At 38.5% G+C, this 18,998-nt stretch overlaps 1 protein-coding gene across 2 annotated transcripts in view; it reads left to right on the top strand.

Moving 5' to 3' along the window:
* The first annotated feature begins 1,706 nt into the window (after nucleotides 1-1,706).
* Nucleotides 1,707-18,998, top strand: part of PRPF18 (pre-mRNA processing factor 18) — a 51,087-nt gene continuing 33,795 nt past the window's right edge. The window contains exons 1-4 of one of the 2 annotated variants that reach the window (XM_057544417.1): nucleotides 1,707-1,904; nucleotides 16,090-16,167; nucleotides 16,282-16,308; nucleotides 18,857-18,961. In XM_057544417.1, coding sequence (XP_057400400.1) covers nucleotides 1,839-1,904; nucleotides 16,090-16,167; nucleotides 16,282-16,308; nucleotides 18,857-18,961 — 276 coding nt within the window. In that variant the 5' untranslated portion in view covers nucleotides 1,707-1,838. The remainder of the gene's footprint in view (nucleotides 1,905-16,089; nucleotides 16,168-16,281; nucleotides 16,309-18,856; nucleotides 18,962-18,998) is intronic. The other variant, XM_028168457.2, reaches the window with a different exon arrangement.

The raw sequence follows: 18,998 nt of genomic DNA, 5'->3' as shown, positions 1-18,998 counted from the left end.
CAAAATCAATGAACGTCTGAAATTTAAAAGGAGCCTTTTTACAGAAGCACTATCTTCCCTGGTTTACACGAATTATCTCCCATCCGGCCAGGTGTTCCTTCTCTGTAAACTTCCATTACTGTTACAATCACCTGCATCAACTCTTCAGGTTTTTTCGTCATAATTTCTAAACCCTAAATCAGGAAAAAGCTAATAAATTATTATTTGCTTATTGAATTATAGGTGACTCATGAAACAGAAATCCATGTAAGAATGTTACCATGTTTATTATTTCAAGGAGTTTTTTTTTTTTTTTGGTAAAAGCTTTCAAAAGCCCTAAAAATTAGCAAAGCATCTTAGCTCAGAGTGAATTAACTTCCTATGTTAATTTATTTCTGGCAAAAGTCAGATATCTTTCAGGTGAAATATAACCCAACACACACGTATACAATAAAAATACTTTGTAAATCGAAACAAACAATTCTCTATCTTTTATTTTGCTAAACCATCTCACCCATTACGAACCGAGTGAACTGAATAATATTTCTTTCCTTTTTGGGTGGGGAAAAGTAATGTGTCAAATATTGTTCAGTAATGACTTAACTAGAAATTTAAAAACAGCTTCAATGGCATAGAACCAAAAATAAATGCATTGTAAACAGTTTTTAGGTCTTTTTAAAAAATAAATTTGTTTGTTTATTTTTGGGTGCGTTGGGTCTTCGCTGCTGCGCACGGGCTTTCTCTAGTTGCAGCGAGCGGGGGCTACTCTTCTTTTTGCTGCGCCGGCTTCTCATTGCGGTGGCTTCTCTTGTTGCGGAGCACGGGCTGTAGGTGCGCGGGCTTCAGTAGTTGTGGCTCACAGGCTCAGTAGTTGTGGCGCACAGGGTTTGTTGTTCCGCAGCATGTGTGATCTTCCCCGACCAGGGCTTGAACTGCTGTCCCCTGCATTGGCAGGCGGATTCTTAACCACTGCGCCACCAGGGAAGCCCTAGTTTTTAGGTCTTTTAAAAATTAAAATCTCTGATATAATTTTTTCACCAATTTAGTTTTTCTTCTTGGGTTGGACTTAAAAAATAAAAATCTCTGATTACATCTTCAATCATCTCACTGAAAATCTTGATTGCTGAACACGTGACCAAAGAGATTATCTCAGATTCCTGGGGTAAATTATCACCAAGATATGTAAGCAATCTAGAACTCAGGGAGGAGAGACAACTCTACCTCTGAAATGACTTAAATGGATGTAATTGCCTAAGTTTACTGGAAGTTTCACAGGCTAGCAATGAACACTATACTTTTGAGCTAGTATTATTGTCCAGGGTTTTCTCACTCCAGCACATTGATTTTGGCAAGCAGGTAACTTCAGGAACTCCGACGTGAACTTCTCGTATAATAAGTAAAGATCTGGCGTTAATGAACATAATTGAGGTGTTTTGCTAAGGAGCTTTTGCACCTGAACTAGCAGGTACAAGCAGGTATAATAACTTTTTTCTCCTTTTAAATTGAAGTATAGTTGACATAGGTATATAACTTATTAAACAATGCAGCATCGATTTAGAAGACTCGTGTTTCAGCCCACGTTTGTTCATATATCCGTGGATGGGAAACTACAAGCGCACTTCCGGAGGGCGCCGCCAGGGGCGCTAACCCTCAGCGGCTTCGTCAACAACAGGCGCCCTGGAGCGCTCTTTCCTCTCGCTCACCTCAGCTTCCGCCGGAAGCGGCTCTGTCTGTTGTTGCTCTTCGGGTTTTGGGCTCGGTATGTGTAGTGCGTTCGCGGCGGCTGGCTGGATGAAAAGGCTTGGTCCAGGGAGCCGGAGAGAGAAGAGGAAAACTCGAGCTTCAACCCGGGCAGCGAGATGGACGTTCTGAAATCGGAGATCCTCCGGAAGCGGCAGCTGGTGGAGGACAGGAACCTGTTGGTGGTGAGGATCCTTGGGGTCGTGGGGCGTTGGCGACGGAGGAGCTGAGCGTTTGCGTGGGGGAGGGGAGTCTGGGGGAGGAGAACGGTACTGAAGGGGTCCTTGCCGGATGGGGTTTAGCCAGAGCCCCGCCGCTACCCCGGAGCGGCTCCCTCTAGACCGCTGTGCCCTTGGTAGTCACTTGGGAGCCTTTGGGATGGAGGTGTGGGAATTGCAGGAAACCCCGAGATTTTGGCGATTTCCCCTACCCGCCGCCCCACCTGTTTCTTATCCCCGTTCCCATCTGCCAGTTATTCTTCGGACGTGCCCCAGTTTTTCTGGCCGTTCACTTCTGTCGTTTTAGGAAGGGTTTGTGCTTTATGTATACTTCTTGTTTTGTCTCGCAGGATATTACAAAGTTGTGGTCCAGGACCAAGACTTAATAAAGTTAATAATTTTACTACTTCATAAAGGAGATAGTTAAGTGAAACTGCCCCCCCCCCATTAGTGCTGAGCATTGAAGAATCATTGACAGCTGGTACAGTTTAGTGCCATTGTCTTGATTCTTGTGAAGCCTTCAGGAGACTTACCATGGCTTTTCACCCTTCGTATAAATGGTAACAGAGTGAACAGGCAAATAATACCTTAGTACTGAAAATAGTTTTGATCTCACGGACCCTCTCAAGGAGTCTCAAGGACTCCAGGGGTCTCGTGGACCACACTTTGAGAACAGTACGACTTAGGTCTTTGGATGTAGTGTATGATTGATGTTTATGATGTAGTGCAAGTAAGTTGGGATTGTTTGGCAGATGGCAGCTTTCCTAATCATTGAAACTTTAAAAACAATTAACAAAGTGGAACTAATTAAATAGAATGTTATTTAGCAAATGCGCAGGGAGCGGGGAGAGAGCTTGTCTATAGTTGTAACTGGTATTTTCATCTGTAACTCAGGGGCCTTTTTCTTTTGATGAGTGGTTTCGGAGTATTTGAAAAAGCTAATTTAGATGTTGAAATGCATAGTGGGTGTTAGAGCCAGGTGTTGAAATTTAAAGTGCTTTAGAGGGAAAATTGAATCAGGAAAAGCTGAGCGCACTCTCCGGGCTTACAGTGTTGTGTTTGCATAATCAGGTTCTTTGTCATGGAAATAGACCAGCCTTTAAAAATGACCAATTACAAAAACACTGATTCTACATAATTGTTCTTAATTTATCATCACATATAAACTTTTTCTGGAATGTCTTTCATTTTGTAATTTGATAGTTGATTTAATTACTCAGATAACCCTGGCCAGAAGGTAAGATTGATTTCCCAATTAATACCAGCAAAGGAAATACATGAAATGGGGATTAAAATACTGAAAGTCATAGTTCTGGTAATGTTAATAGTAATCTGCAAAGCATTATGCAGAATGCTTCATATCTCATACCTCATATAATTTGTACAGCAGTCCCATAAAATTACTGCTACTCCCATTTATAGATGAGGAAATTGAAGCTAAAAGAAGTTAGATTGATTTACAGAATCGCACAGCTAGCAAGAGATAGAGCCTGAATTTGAATCCATCTCTCCCACTCTAAAGCTTGCTCTCTTCACCACTACAGACAGGCTGTTTATTTATCTCCACCCTGTGAACATAGAACTAGTTTTGATAGGGTTGATCTAAGAATTAAATTACTTAAAATTAAATTAACATATGTGAAAAGCACCCTAATATGCTTTCTCATTTGAGCTTTCCAACAGCTCTGCTTGGTGCATAGGGCAGTTAGGATGCTGTTTCCATGGATGACGAAGCCGAGACTTCATCGTGCCCATGAGGGTTGCATCATTTTATCCTAGCCGTGTGGCAGGGCGGGGTGGATCTCAGGTCCCCACCTGTGGGTGAGTGCTCCTGCATAACATAGGGCCACACGTGTAACTGGACAGTTTTTCTTTTTTAGGCCTGGGGAGACAGTTATTTGCTTTGCAGCTGTAAAATTTTATACAGAATCATTTGCTTTATAGCCTTTATCTTTCTGTATCATAGTGTCTGTCAGTAACTTTCAAACTTTTTTTCACTGCTCTAGCCACAGTAAGAAATAAATCTGTATTTTCATCAGATAGTATGAAAAAAGTTTCATGCAACCTTTCTTGTCTTAACTACATGTGATTCTATCATATGTTTCACTGTTTTAATCCATCCTGTTTCATTTTTAAAAACAATTCTGGTTGGGGGTCAGTGAATCCTTTTCATTACCCTTTCTGTAGCTGGGAAAAGCCTGTTTCTGTTGTATTGTTTTTCCAGAAGCGCCACCTCCTCTTTGGTCATTTTGAGTGATGTCCCAGCTTTTTTTTTTTTTTTTTTTTTTTTAAGCTTTATTGAACTATAGTTGATTTGCAATGTAGTGTTTAATTTCTGCTGTGATTTCTACAGCAAAGTGATTCAGTTATACATATATATTCTTTTTCATTATGGTTTATCACAGGGTGTTGAATATAGTTCCCTGTGCTATACAGTAGGACCTTGTTGTTTATCCATCCTATAGATAGCATGGTGTCCCAGCTTTTTATTGTTAGTCTGAGAGTTGGATAGTAAACACTGAGCTTGTGAGAGCCCCTTTATTAAAACTGGAGGAGCTCCTAAAGTAGCCTCCTGCCACCTGTGCTAAATGCTCTACCTGGTGTAACTACTTGGAGGTAAATGTGGTATCTGTATTGCTAGAATGCCAGTGCTTTGGAGCCCCGGTGTTGGTGAGTCTTCATTTAACGCAAAGCCTCATTTATGGGGAAAGCCAGGCTACTGCAGGACTCAGTGGGGCTTAATTAGCAGTTTTATTAGTTGCAGTTTTGAGCATGGACTTTGTGTAGAATTTTAGCTTTGTTTTTTCCTCCAATATTTTTTGAATACTTCTTATATTCAAGATACTACACTGTGTGCCACAGAGGATTTTTTAAAAAGCAATGCTTGGTCCTTTTCTTTAAGGAACCTACTTTCGGTTTTACAGAGAAAAGGGAAGCCATCAGGCAAGAAATGCCTCCCCTTTCCCCTGTTAAAGCGGGTGAGGTATTGGCTGTATGTTGGGTCAAACCTTCCACTTACATGTAGGAGCCCAGCTGTCATCTTTTGTAGCGTCATCAGAATCTGAATAGCGCTTGTCTCCTTTCTTTCTGTGTCTTCAGTCTCTACTGGCTTATCTCCAGCAGCCCCGAAACATACACATCTCTCCCATCTTTTTTTTTTTTAAACACAGCCGTCCTTTTTCTTTACAGCCAAGCTTCTTATTATTTCCTACTCACTCCTTAACCTGACTTCTGCCCTGACAGTTACACTGAATCCATCCTCATCAGGGGCCGCAGTGACCTCCATGCTTTCTTAACCTCAGCATCATTTGCACTTGGCTGGTCCACTTTCTTCAGTCTTCCCTTGACGTCTCTTACCCCACAGCGTCCTGTTTTTCCTTCTTCTCAGGCTGCTTATTCCTGATCTCCTTTACAGGCTTCTTCTTTCTTTGTTTTTTTATTGTTTAGCTTTTAATCCCTTAAATGTTGGTTTTCCTTAAAGTTCAGGCCTAGGCTACTTTCTCTTCACACTGAAAATTCTCTTATATTAATTTCATATTCACCTCTAGATTTCAGTTGCCACCTGTAACGGGTTCCTAAGTGGAGCCTTTGGATGGACTTCAGAGTATCCATCAGTTCCTTGAAATATTATAAAAAATTTTGCATGTATGTATACATGTGACCCCTCTTCCCCTCCTCCTGTTGATGATATTATTAAAGGAACCTTTGGGGCTTCCCTGGTGGCACAGTGGTTAAGAATCTGCCTACCAATGCAGGGGACACGGGTTCGAGCCCTGGTCCAGGAAGATCCCCCATGCCGCGGAGCAACTAAGCCCGTGTGCCACAGCTGCTGAGCCTGCGCTCTAGAGCCTGTGAGCCACAGCTACTGAGCCCACGTGCCACAACTACTGAGCCTGCGTGTCTAGAGCCCGCGCTCTGCAACAAGAGAAGCCACTGCAGTGAGAAGCCCGCGTACCGCAACAAAGAGTAGCCCCCTCTCGCTGCAACTAGAGAAAGCCCGCACGCAGCAATGAAGACCCAACGCAGCCAAAAATAAATAAATAAATTTATTAAAAAAAATAAAGGGATCTTTGACAAAAAGGTCAAGAACCAGTCATTTCTGGGCTGGTGAAAATCTCTGTGCCCATTTATCCCTACAACCAATCAGCTGTTCCAGTTCTAAACCTGTTTCATTTATTCAGGTCTTTGAACTTGCCTTTCTTCACACTTGTTCCTCGCTTTGCTTGCACGGTCTTCTATAATCCTCTCCACCGCCTCTTTCTTTAGTGGTCATTTAGGAGCCTTTCATGGTTTTTTTGGTATAGTCAGAAAACAGTGTGGTAGGGAGTTTGTCATGTTGATACCATGTTTTGACATCTGCAAAGATTTATTTTCCTCAGCATTTCACTGTGAAAAATTTTAAATGTACCAAAAACTCAAGAATTGTACAGTGAACACCCATACGCCTACCATCTAGATATTGTGATTAAACCTGCAATTAATATTTTAATATATTTGTTTTATCATGTAACTGTCCATCTCTCCATCATTGTATATCCATTCATCAATCCATCTAGCAATGCAGAAACTACTTTTACCTCAGAATAGTAAAACAGGCAGAACGTTTTAGGATAGTGGAAGGCCGCTTCTCCACAATTTGACAAGAGGCACTCACAAGCTAAGTCATTACTGTTTCACCTATCACAGATGAACCATAAAAGGCTGGGAAACCACTTGAAATGACCAAAGGTGAGGTGGCTCTTGTGGAACAGCAAATCCATAGACAAGTGTTTTCCAGCTGCAGACAGGGTCATGAAGACAATGTACTGATCTTTATGCATTTCAAATCAATTTACAGACATTGATGCACTTTACCCCTAAAATGTAATGTAACATAATTGCCAAAATATAATTTGGCATGTGTATCATTGACTAGTGTTCAGTGTTTGTTTATACTTTTTTTTGGTATGTCAGCAAAATTTTATGTATGAAGAAATACACAAATCATAAGTGTACCATTCAGTGAATTTTGACAAATGCATATGCCTGTGTATCCCAGTCTGTATCAAGATACAGACTGTTACCCTCATTCCACCTTCCAGTCAGCCCCTCCCCGCCAGAAGAAACTGCTGTACTGATTTCTTTCCACTGTCCGTTGGTTTTGCCAGCCCTATAACTTCACATAAATGGGATCATACTATGTACTCTTATATGACCCACTTTGTTTAATCAGAATAATGTTTTGAATTTGATTCATGTTGTTGCATGTATCAGATGTTTACTCCTTTTATTGCTGAGAAGTATTCCGTTATACAAATAGACCCAGTTTGTTAATCTAATCTGTTCTTCTGATAATGGGCAGCTGGGCTGTTTCCAGGATTTAGCAATTATGAATAAATCTGCTGTGGACCCTCTTGTGCAAGTCTCATGTTTTCATTGCTCTTAGGAAAATGCTAGGGAGTGGAATTGCTATGTCATGGTGTATGTTATGGGTTTAGTTTTATAGAAATCCACCAGACCTTTTTCCAAAGTGGTTGGACCGTGTCACATCTCCACTAGCAAAGTAAAAGCGTTCAGATCTTTACATTGTGTCAACAGTTTGTGTTGTCAGTCTTTAGTTTCAGCCATTCTGGTGTATGTAATAAGCCAACTTACCAATTTTTCATGGTGATTGTTGACCGTATCCTATCTAGGAATATAAAGTAGTATAACCTGTTGGAAAACAGTTTGGTAATGTCTTAAAAAGAAAACATAGGCCTGCTACGTGATCGAGCTATTCCACTCCTAGACATTTACTCAGGAGAGTAAGATTTTTTTAAAATAATTAATTAATTAATTAATTAATTAATTAATTCTTGGCTGCATTGGGTCTTTGTTGCTGCGTGCAGGCTTTTCTGTAGTTGTGGCGATCGGGGGCTACTCTTCCTTGTGGTGCTTGGGCTTCTCATTGCGGTGGCTTCTCGTTGTGGAGCACGGTCTCTAGGTGCACGGGCTTCAGTAGTTGTGGCACGTGGGCTTCAGTAGTTGTGGCTCGTGGGCTCTAGAGCGCAGGCTCAGTAGTTGTGGCGCATGGGCTTAGTTGCTCCGCGGTACGTGGGATCTTCCCGGACCAGGGATCGAACCCATGTCTCTTGCATTGGCAGGCGGATTCTTAACCACTGCACCACCAGAGAAGCCCAAGATACTCTTATTATAAGAGCTAAAAGCTTTATGGTTTCATCTTTTATAAAAAACAGTTAAAAATTTTTTGAATTAGTTTCTTTGTATGATGGGAGGTAGGGGTGTGGTTTATTGTTTTCCATGTGATTATCCATTTGTTCCAGCACCATGTATTGAAAATATTTTTCTTTCCCCTTTGGTTGCTTTTGGCATCATCAGAAATCAGTGATAGTTTAACTGTGGCTCGGTTCTGGGTGCTCTGCTCCCTTGTCCTAATCTGTTTGTCGATCCTTATGCCCGTGCCACGCTGTCTTGATTGCTGTCGCAGTCTGGTGAGTTGTAATGTCAGGCAGTGTAAATGCTACCACTCTATTTAATTTAATTTTATTTTTATTGAAGTATAGTTGCTGTACAATATTATATAAGTTACAGGTATACATTACAGTGATTCACAATTTTTAAAGGCTGTATTCCATTTATAGTTATTATAGAGTAATGGCTCTATTCCCTGTGTTGTACAATACATCCTTGTAGCTTATTTTATACCTAAAAATTTGTACCTCTTACTCCCCTCCCACTATATTGCCCTCCCCCTTCTCCTCTCTCCACTGGTAACCACTAGTTTGTTCTCTATTATATCTGTGAGTCTGTTTTTTTTAAAATATTCACTAGTTTGTTGTACTTTTTAGATTCCACATACAAGTGATATCATACAGTAGTTCTCTTTCTCTGTCTGTTTCAGTTAGCAAATGCCCTCCAAGTCCATCCATGTTGCTGCAAATGGCAAAATTTTATTCTTTTTTGTGGCTGAGTAGTATTTCATTGTGTATATATACCACGTCTTCTTTATCCATTCATTTGTTGATGGACACTTAGGTTGCTGCCATATTGTGCTATTTATTTTTTAAGCAGCTTTATTGAGGTATCATTGACACACAGTAAACCGCACATATTTAAAGTGTACAGTTTGGTGAGTTTTGCCATGTTTACACCTGGATGCTGTCACCACAGTGAAGAGGGTGAACGTGTTCATCTCACCCCAGAGTTTCCTTGTGCCCCTTTGTGATCCTGCTTTCCCGCCCCGCCTGTGCCCTACCCACCCTGCCCACAGGCTACCACCGGTCTGCCTTCTTTTACTTTGCATTAGTTTGCATTTTGTAGAGTTTTATGTAAACAGAATTGTTCAGTGTGTTCCTCTCTTATCTGCTTTCTTTCAATCAGCCTAATAATTTTGAGATTCATTTATGCATTTGTCTGTATCAAGACTTCATTATTTTTGTTACTGAGCAGTATTCCACCATTGTATGGATATACCTCAATTTGTTTATTCATTAGCCTGTTGATGGGCATTCAGATTGTTTCCATTTTTTTGGCTCTTATGCTAAAGCTGCTGTGAACATTGGTGTGCAGGTTTCTGTATGGGCGTACACTTTCATTCTCTTGAGTAAATGCCTGGGAGTGGAGTGGTCGGATCATACAGTAAGTGTCTGTTTCACTTTATTTTCTTGAAGACTTTGTAAGATTGGTGTTATTTCTTGCATACATTTTTACATAATTTTATATGTAATGATATAAATATATATAATTATGAAGTACATAGAATTCACCTGTGCAGGGTAGATTTCGGTATAGTTTCCTATTTTGGATGGCATCACTGAGAAAACATACTGCCTGGCTCACAGGATCCCTTGACAGTTGACAGTTCTTTCACTTTGAAAATCACTGTGTCTCTTTAAATTGTGTTTGAGTGCCCAACCGTTAGGTTTATTACCTGAGACTCTTTAAGGCTTATTTCCATTCTTCAGCCAGAAACTGACCCTGCCACGTGGTTCGTGGTCTCACACATACTGCTCTGCTTTGGATGTCCGGGCTGTGTATGTGTTAGCTCTCCAGTGTCTTTTTGTAGAACTCTTGATGTTTGTGTTTCATTTATATAAACACTAAAAACCTTAATCTGATTGAAGGAGTGATGCTTCTAGTTAATGAAATGGTGACAGTCGTGTTGCCTGTGGTTTTACATTTTGACTCTCCCTCGTTAACGTGGGCTGACGTTTCCGGTGATGGGGTAGAAAGACTTGTTCTCTTTAGACCCGCGAATCTCAGGTTTATAATCCAGACAGTACAGCTTGGACAAAGTCCAAGAATAACATGTATGAAGCACCACCAGGAATTAGGTTCTGTCTTTAAAAGGAGAAGTGCTCTTTATGTATACCCTTTTCAACTCATTTCTAAAATCTGCAGGAGTGAGAGGCCCAATGGAAAGGTCAGGTGCTTTAGGAGAGAACCCAAATAAATTTACTGTCAGTTCACATGCTGTCTTAAAATCCTTACCAGCCACTTTCAGACTTGTGTTTGTAGGGTTCTGTTGTATATTCTGTCGTTAATTCAGCAAACTTAGAGTTCAGAATCTTTGAATATAGCCAGAAAGGAAACTAAATTTGTGAAATGAGTAAACAAGTCCTAAAGTCTCCTTGGGGCTCCATTACTAGAGAGCTCTTTAACTTTGGGCAAGTTCTCTACCCTGCCTGACTTACCTATAAAGGGGGGTGTATTATTAATCCTTACATCCTACAATTTCAGTTCTGTCGTAAATGTATCCACCGTGGTTTGTATTTCAAAGTATGTTTTCAGTGTGCTTTATAAAATAATGTTTTATAATTAGATGTCACTGCTTAACTTGCTTTTCTTATATAAACTGCTCTTGTTTCTAAACAAAAAGTGTGCAGAGTGACATCTGAAACATGGTAGGGAACCTTTTGTTTTTGATAACCTTTTGTTGCCCTGAAGTGAGGGGTCACATAGTATGAAGCAAAATGTTTATATTTTTCTCACTAGGACTCTTTAAAATGAAAAGCAAATTAATTTTCAAAAATTAAATTTATTGTTAATAGGTAATGCATTCAAATGATTCAAAATTCAAAACATACTAAAGGGTGTACAATAAAAAGTTTCCTTTTACCCATGTCCCGCAGCTGTACAGCTCACCTCCTCCAGAGCAGCTAACATTATCAATTTTGGGGTCTCCTAGAGTTATTTCATGCATATAAAAGCAAATGTGAAGAAGCAAATGTCTTTTCTCCTTTTTGAATACAAACGGTAGCATACTAGATTCACTCTTCTGCACTTGCTTTTTTCATTTATAAAAATATAGAAACCACTTAATTAAAAAAAAAAAAAACCCTCCTTTAACAGAAACCGAGGAAACCCTGAAATTGAAACAATGAAGGAAAGAACTATAGTAACCAATATGAAAGTTACTGGAAAACAGTAAATAATAAAACAATAATTAGGGCAAATAATGTATTAATATGTTCTAATAAATTGGAAAATCAAAGTGAAATAAGTGACAGAAAAACAAGAAATAGAAAATCTGAACAAACCAGTAGGTAAGGAAGAAACAAGAAAGTTGTCTGACAGCCAAGAGAAGAAAGCAATTGAAGAAGGAGGGAATTAGCAGTTGACTTGAGGATCCTTTAGTTTTGCACCTTGGAAGTTAGTTATGACCTCAGGGGATTTTTCAGTGGAGCATTAAGAATGGACTCCCAGTTGTTGGGCAGCTGCAAAGAGAACTGGAGGTGAGGAAATGGAGACCGAATAGAGAAATGTTTTATTGTCCTTCTGCTGTAATTGGTACTTAGCATGATACCCAGCGCAGAGTAACGAATTTTTCCTTTAAGGTTGCAGAGCCTTGAACATATGTAAGTGATGATCATTTGTGCCAATAGAGAAGGAAAAGGTGAAGATGCAGAAAACAGATAGCTGACTATGAGAAAGGCAGGAGAAATTGAGATCTGGAAGACAGCTGGAAGGGGTTGGCCTTAGACAGGGCGAGGGTTTCCTCTTCCATTCTGAGATGAAGGGATTGGTGCTGGGAGGAATTCGGAGTTCTTGTTTGCTGGCTCCCCTTTTCTCTGTAGAGTGGCTTAGTCATTTGCTGGAAATAAGGGGAGAAATAAAGGGCTTAGAGGTTTGAGAGAATGGAGAATGAGTAATGATCAATGTAGACAATAGGAGAGAAAGCTGGGTAAATACACCAGGATCAGTGGGCAGCATTGGGACGCAAGTGGATTCCCAGCATTTAAGAGTTAGGTGCAGGCGTGGAGAGTGCCAGCAAGTGGACTCTTGTAGGACAGAACACTTGTCGGTCTCAAGATCACTTTACATTCTTAATTACTGATAGCTCCAGAGAGCTTTGTTTATGTAGAATGTCTTTATTGATAATTACTCTATTAGAAATTAAAACTGGGATATTAAAAATGTATATTTATATTCTCTGTAGAAGTACAGTAAAAAAAAATCCGTCATGTTAGCGTAAATAATACATTTTTACGAAAACAATGTTTTCCAAAACAAAAGAAATTTAGTGAGAAGAATGGCATGTTTTACATTTTGCAAATCTCTTTAATCTCTGGTATATTAGAAGACAGTTGGATTCTCCTGTTTCTTTGTTCAACCTGTTGCGATATGTTGTTTTTGTTCAAGTATGTGAAGAAAATTTATCCTGAAACAGAGAGGTAGTTGGAAAAGGGAGTATTTTAATAGCCTTTTCAGTAATTGTGGACGTTTTTCTTTGATACTACACCAAAACTGGGTAAGTGGTAAGTTTCTTAAAGATTAGCTAAGAGCTTAGATTCTGACGCATATCAGTAGACTTTTCGTGTATTGAAATCCATTGACCTGTTCTGCTCTAGATCTATTCTGATTTATCCTGGTCATAGATCTTTTGCCTGTGCATGATTTTGTAAACTCTTGCCTTTGTTAACATCCTGAGTTTTTTTCAACTTTGCTGAGTTATGCAGATCTTCTAAATGTTGATGTGTTTCATTAGACAATATTTAAAAAATTACATTTGTTAATGTCACCACTGATTTCATCAGAAAAGCCTTTAAGTATTAGGAAGCCATCAAGTTCACAGTGAGGGATACCACTTTTCTACCCTTCTGATTTTCGCTTGACAGGTGGAATTTTATCATAGGCAACAAATACTATCATTGTTTTCCTTTAGGTGACAGGTTTGCTTTGTTCCGTTTTGAGAAAATATTTGCCAGATATGCAGGTCTGAATAATCAACCAGTTTGCTTTTCTTTGAGAGGACTATCCTACTCCATTATGTAGTGGAAGTGCTTCATATATTTCATTTCATTTCGTCATACCAAATATTAAAAGGCCATGTACTCAAGGGGTGAGATTTAGTAAAATTGTACTTTATCAAGATATCCTTAAGAGAAACTGGCTTTCTTATTTTCCTGCAAGTGCATGGTGGTGAAGAATACAGTGACCACTGGTACATAAACTTAGCCTTCATTTATGCTAAGGTTCCAGTAGTTTTCGTCACCATTGCTTTTGTACCATCAGTGCAGGATTGAGCACAGTGAAAAAGGGGTGGGCACATATATCTTAGTATTATTACGAAAATAAATTTTACCTTGTGGAACCTCTGAAAAGGTCTTAGGGACCCCCCAGAAGTCCACATTTTGAGAATTGATGTTCAAGGCTTAAGGTTTTGTTAGGTGTGTTCAATGGAATTGAGAGACGGTAGTAAAAGATACCATAGTTAAAGATTGGACCATGGCCTCTGGCCTGGAGAGTCCTTTTACTTTCTTCCTACGTATCAACTCGTTCTGAGAGGCTGCCAGTACATGTTTGTCAACAATGCACTTATTTGAAATATGACCAGTACATGCTACATAGTCAAAAGGAACAATTTATGATGCTGAAATGAGTTTTGGGAGTGAAGAACTGTAACTTGAATACTAGATCAGCACAAAGGATTTAAGGACCAGCGTTCTTAGTCCTGCTTCTGTTAACTCATGAGGCTCACTGAGTTCTGGGAAAGTCACCTGACCTTTCTAATTCTCAGGTTTCTCACCTCCACAGTGGGATTAGTATTAATTGCGCCCACCTTTCTTAGAGTAGTTTTGATGTTCCGGTGATACCATCAGTTCCTTACGCCGGGTAACATCTTCATTTTTATACCTGTAAAGCTGCGCTTGGGGTACAGCAGATAAGTCAGTAAATATTTATTGAGTTAATGAATGAACTTAAAAAAAAAAACCGTTATGAGCTGTTAGTTTTTTTTTTTTTTTTTTTTTTTTTTTTTTTAAGGATTTTCTTATTTATTTATTTATTTATTTATTTATTTTTGGCTGTGTTGGGTCTTCGGTTCGTGCGAGGGCTTTCTCCAGTTGCGGCAAGCGGGGGCCACTCTTCATCGCGGTGCGGGGACCGCTCTTCATCGCGGTGCGCGGGCCCCTCTCCATCGCGGCCCCTCCCGTCGCGGGGCACAGGCTCCAGACGCGCAGGCTCAGCAATTGTGGCTCACGGGCCCAGCTGCTCCGTGGCATGTGGGATCTTCCCAGACCAGGGCTCGAACCCGTGTCCCCTGCATTAGCAGGCAGATTCTCAACCACTGCGCCACCAGGGAAGCCCCATGAGCTGTTAGTTTTAAACATACACACAAATAGAGTTGTATAATGAATTCCTGTCTTTCCTCAACACATATAACTCTAGAAAATAAGACCATGTTTTTATAGAATTAAGATCACAACCAACAAAATTAAAATTGGGTCCTTAATACCATCAGATACTCCTCTCGTGTTCGAATATCCCCAATTGAATTAAAATAAATACATATATATGTTTTTACAGTTGGTTTATTCAAATCAAATCCACACAAAGTCCACTCATTATATTTGTTTATTATGACTCTTGGTTTCTTTTCATTGCAAACATTTTCCAGATCCCCCACTTTTTTTAATGCATCAACTTGTTGGAGAAACTGGGGCTAGTTTTGTAAAATGTGCTCGTGTTTGATTGCTTCCCAGTGGTGTTTGGAGCTTTTTCCTCTATGCCTTACATTTCTAGTAAACTGGAAGTTAATTGTTTGATTAGATTCCGATTTAGATTTTTAGGGAGAACACTTCTAAGTGGTCTGCTATGTACTTCCTACATGTTTCACATAGGACGTACGTGGTATTGATGCCAAACTTGAGCAGTGGGTTCAAGTGTGGCAGCCTTATCTTTCCATTGTTCGCCGTCACACTTTCTTGTCATGGTTGTAGCATCCATTGATGATCACTGCCTGAGTGAGTGAGCTGTGGAGCTATGAGGTGCTAACTACATGTGTGGAGGTATTATTGAGGTACTATTTTGGTTACTACTACTAAAGTAGGGCAGTATCTTTATTTGAGCTAAGTCATCAATGACATGATATCTAAGAAGCATATAGTAACAAGCCTCCAAATTAGGGACTGTATTTTTTACATTATAATTGACGTAAAATATTTCATTAGTTGAGGTGCTCAACATAGTGATTTGATAGTTTTATACATTACAAAATGATCAAGGGACTGTATTTTTAACAGGATAATTTTATGCATAGCATGGAAAGAACTAACCTTTTTTTTTTCCCTGCCACACTAGATTTAGAGTTTGTCTCTTAACAGCATGTCATATTAAAACAAATACCTTTGAACCATCTTTTTACTAAAGAGACTCTCCAAAACCATTCTGTGTCTCGATTATTATAAAAATTTGTTTAATACTAATACAGTTGATCATTACAATAAGATTCCAGATGACAAAAAAGAATTTGGACACACCCTTGGAGCTCTCTTCGTAATGAGATTTAACATGTCAGCTGGAGCTACCATAATTTTGGTTTGATTGGTTCTGTTAGGAGAAAATAATTAAAGTACCTCATTTTACGTGGTTCATAATGAATCCATTTGTAGAAATTGAATTCAAACACTGGGAAACTAAAAAAAAACAGTGTGAACATTTGGAAAATGTGGGTGGTTTCTTCTTTGTGCTGTTGGATATGTCCGTCAAACTGATGCTGCAAGAGAAATACCTCATGTTTAGAACAGGGGCTGAGCACAGGTGGTGTGTTCAGGAAATCAGTATAACCTCTGTGAACCAAAAAACTTTACAATTCTTGAAAAACTTTCAAGGTTGTTGACCAAGGGACATGAAATTTTACCCAAAGACATTAACTTACTTCTTTCTTCAATAGGAAAATAAAAAATATTTCAAGCGTAGTGAACTTGCAAAAAAAGAAGAGGAAGCATATTTTGAAAGATGTGGCTACAAGGTATGAACGCCTGCTTTTAGGTTAAATTTATATTTCTGAGTTTAAATTTATACAGCTGTTGTTAAAGTGTCAAAACGATTGATCTCTGTTCAATTTATTAATGTTATACATTAGCCTATAAATGAGAAGCCATCTGGAGAGGTATGAGTTTCTGTTTTTCTTTTTTCTTTCCTTTTTCTTTTTTTTAATCTTGAAATCAGGAGAATACATGCATGACTTTTGGCTTGGAATGGTTTGGCTTTTTGTGGACAGCATGAAGTGGCTTGAGATCAAAGCTTGAATTTTTTTCTTTTTAATTAAGTCCTGGATCTGATTCTGCCTCATTTTCATCACCATCACCACCACTCCTCTCCTCACCTCTCCCAATAAAAGTCCAGTTTTAAAGGATTCAAAAGATTTTATTCATTCAACAACAGTGGCATTAGCAGGGGTATTTTCCCTGCTTTCTCCTGAATATTTTAAGCCATTGTTTTTATGTTTGCAGTGTTAATAATCCCTTTTGGCCCTAAGTACCTCTGCCTGAGATACAGTGTCATTTTTTGTAATACGGTATCACATTTCAAACACTGCTTAGTCTATTGGATAGAAAATGTGATACTGAAATATTTGTTAGAAATAAATGAGTTGTCTGGAAGACTTTGTATACTTTAGAAGCATGACTAAAATTATCTTTGAGATTACCTAGTTAATAATGTATTGGGGTTTTATTGGGAGGGGTTAAAGGTAATGAGGTGAAGTTGTGTTTAAATTATTTTATAAGAAGGCTAAATCTAGTTGAATAATTGTTTAAACAAAATTCAGAGATTCTATTGAAATAATTTTGACAAATCATAAATTTGAAATCGACTTTTTGCTTGTGAAACATCAATATAAAATAATACTCTTGTGCATGTAATGGAGAAAGTTCTGGAAATTAATTTTATCTGGCATAGCATTTCTAGAAAGAAGCATGAGGAATGCAAATGGTATGTATATGCGTTTGCTTTCTTTTGGTACTTTTGGGAGAGGGCAAGTGTTAAAAATGTATTTCTGATAGGTTTCTAAAATATGAAAGTTTGTATTTTGATATTTTCCATAGGTACATTGATATCATTTGCTTCTAGTTTAGGAAATTAAGATACGTTTTATGTAAATAACCATCGAATAGATAGATATTCAGAAAGAAGAATTCTCATCTTTTGTTTGCCCAGCATTATCTAAACTCACACTTGAACTAGAATAAGAATCACTTAACCATGGGTTTTAGTCTGCTGACTTGTTGCTTTCCCAGATCCCTGAATTTGATTGTTTTCAACTTTTTGATAAGGTAGGAAAATAATTTAAACAGTGACGGTTTTGCTTTGTTTAGATTGCTTCCGTGATAACGACAGTACTTTCTTGCTTATATAGAGGAAAGCACTGAAGCAAAATCATTACTGTAAAGGTACTGCTTGTAACGTTGAGTCCAGCTGACAGAATGTCTTAGATCTTTTCCTTAAAGCTATTCACTGCCATTCTATAATTGAAAATGCTTTTTATCCTGAGATTTTGGGAGCAATATCTGTTTTTATGCTTAAAAAGAAAGCACAGGGTTTTCTATCTAAAGCCTTTTTAATATTTCCTTCTTGGTAGTAATGAAAATACAGCATGTGTTACTTTTATTCCTTTATAAAAACCAGTTACCGTTTTTTTTTAGGGCTTGATGCTGATTTGGTCTGTGAAAATATGCAAGTTTAGTTTTTTTACCTAAATTTTCTGTTACCACTGTTAACACTGATTAACATAATCTTTAACCTATAGAATCATAAATTATATCATTTTAACCATATAGCCTTTCTTAACAATGTGAGTTTTTCCTTAATGTTGATCTTTTTTGTTTTTTGATCTTACTTCTTTTGGCATCTGAGATTTGTCTTATGGTTCAGATGGAAAACCATGTTTCAGTATCTTTTTTACAGACCACACAGTGGGGCTTATAAATTGCTGAACTCAATTTTCGTAAACTGTGACTTGGGCAGCAGACTCAAGAAAATATATGAAGAAATTTTTTTCTCTGCAGGTTCATATGAGCAAGAATGTCCACTCTGTTCTTTGCGTACTATGAGTAGAGAGGTGCTGGTTTTCATTATTTTCCCACAAGGTTTGCAGCTCAGTTTGTGGGCAAGTTGTGTGTAGCGTCGGAAAGTTTTCTGCACCTCCAGCAGTGATTCCTGTGCACTTGGAAAAACACCTTTCAAAAATCAGGAGAGGAAAGAGCTGGAGCTTGAGGCTTCACAGGTTTTTGTTAGAGAGCAGTTCCTTTCTTTGGTCTTCATTTTAAACCCAGAGCAAGGATCAAATAACCCTGTAAGATGATTTTCTCAAAGAGGAGAAGAGCAAGCTGATTGTTTCTAAGAAGAAAGTAAAAATCTTGGAGTCTAGGGAGAAAATAAGTCTAAATTTCAGCCTTTTAAAGTTTTTGATTGTGGAAACCATTATACTTCTGTAGCAAGAATGCTGTCTCCTGGGTGCATGCTCTCTGCGTGGGTGTCCCTGAGCTCTCACAAGCATGTACATCAATTATGAGCTCTTTGCTCAGAGGAACATTTAGAAAACCTTCCATATTTAAAACATGTTTAATTTCAGTGAATACCTAATGTATAGAATGATAAATGTTAAACCATATTATATTTTAAAAGGAGAATTTCGTTTCTTTTGGCTATTAATGTAGATACAGCCAAAAGAGGAGGACCAGAAACCATTAACTTCATCGAATCCAGTATTAGAACTTGAACTGGCAGAAGAAAAATTACCCATGACACTTTCTAGGCAAGAGGTAAGTTTTTGTTTTTTTTTTAAATTTTTATTTATTT

This window comes from Balaenoptera acutorostrata, chromosome 3 (assembly GCF_949987535.1).
Source record: "Balaenoptera acutorostrata chromosome 3, mBalAcu1.1, whole genome shotgun sequence".
In the NCBI taxonomy this organism is placed as follows: domain Eukaryota; kingdom Metazoa; phylum Chordata; class Mammalia; order Artiodactyla; family Balaenopteridae; genus Balaenoptera; species Balaenoptera acutorostrata.
The sequence above is the reverse complement of the archived record's forward strand: the minus strand, read 5'-3'. Positions and strand labels throughout refer to the sequence as shown.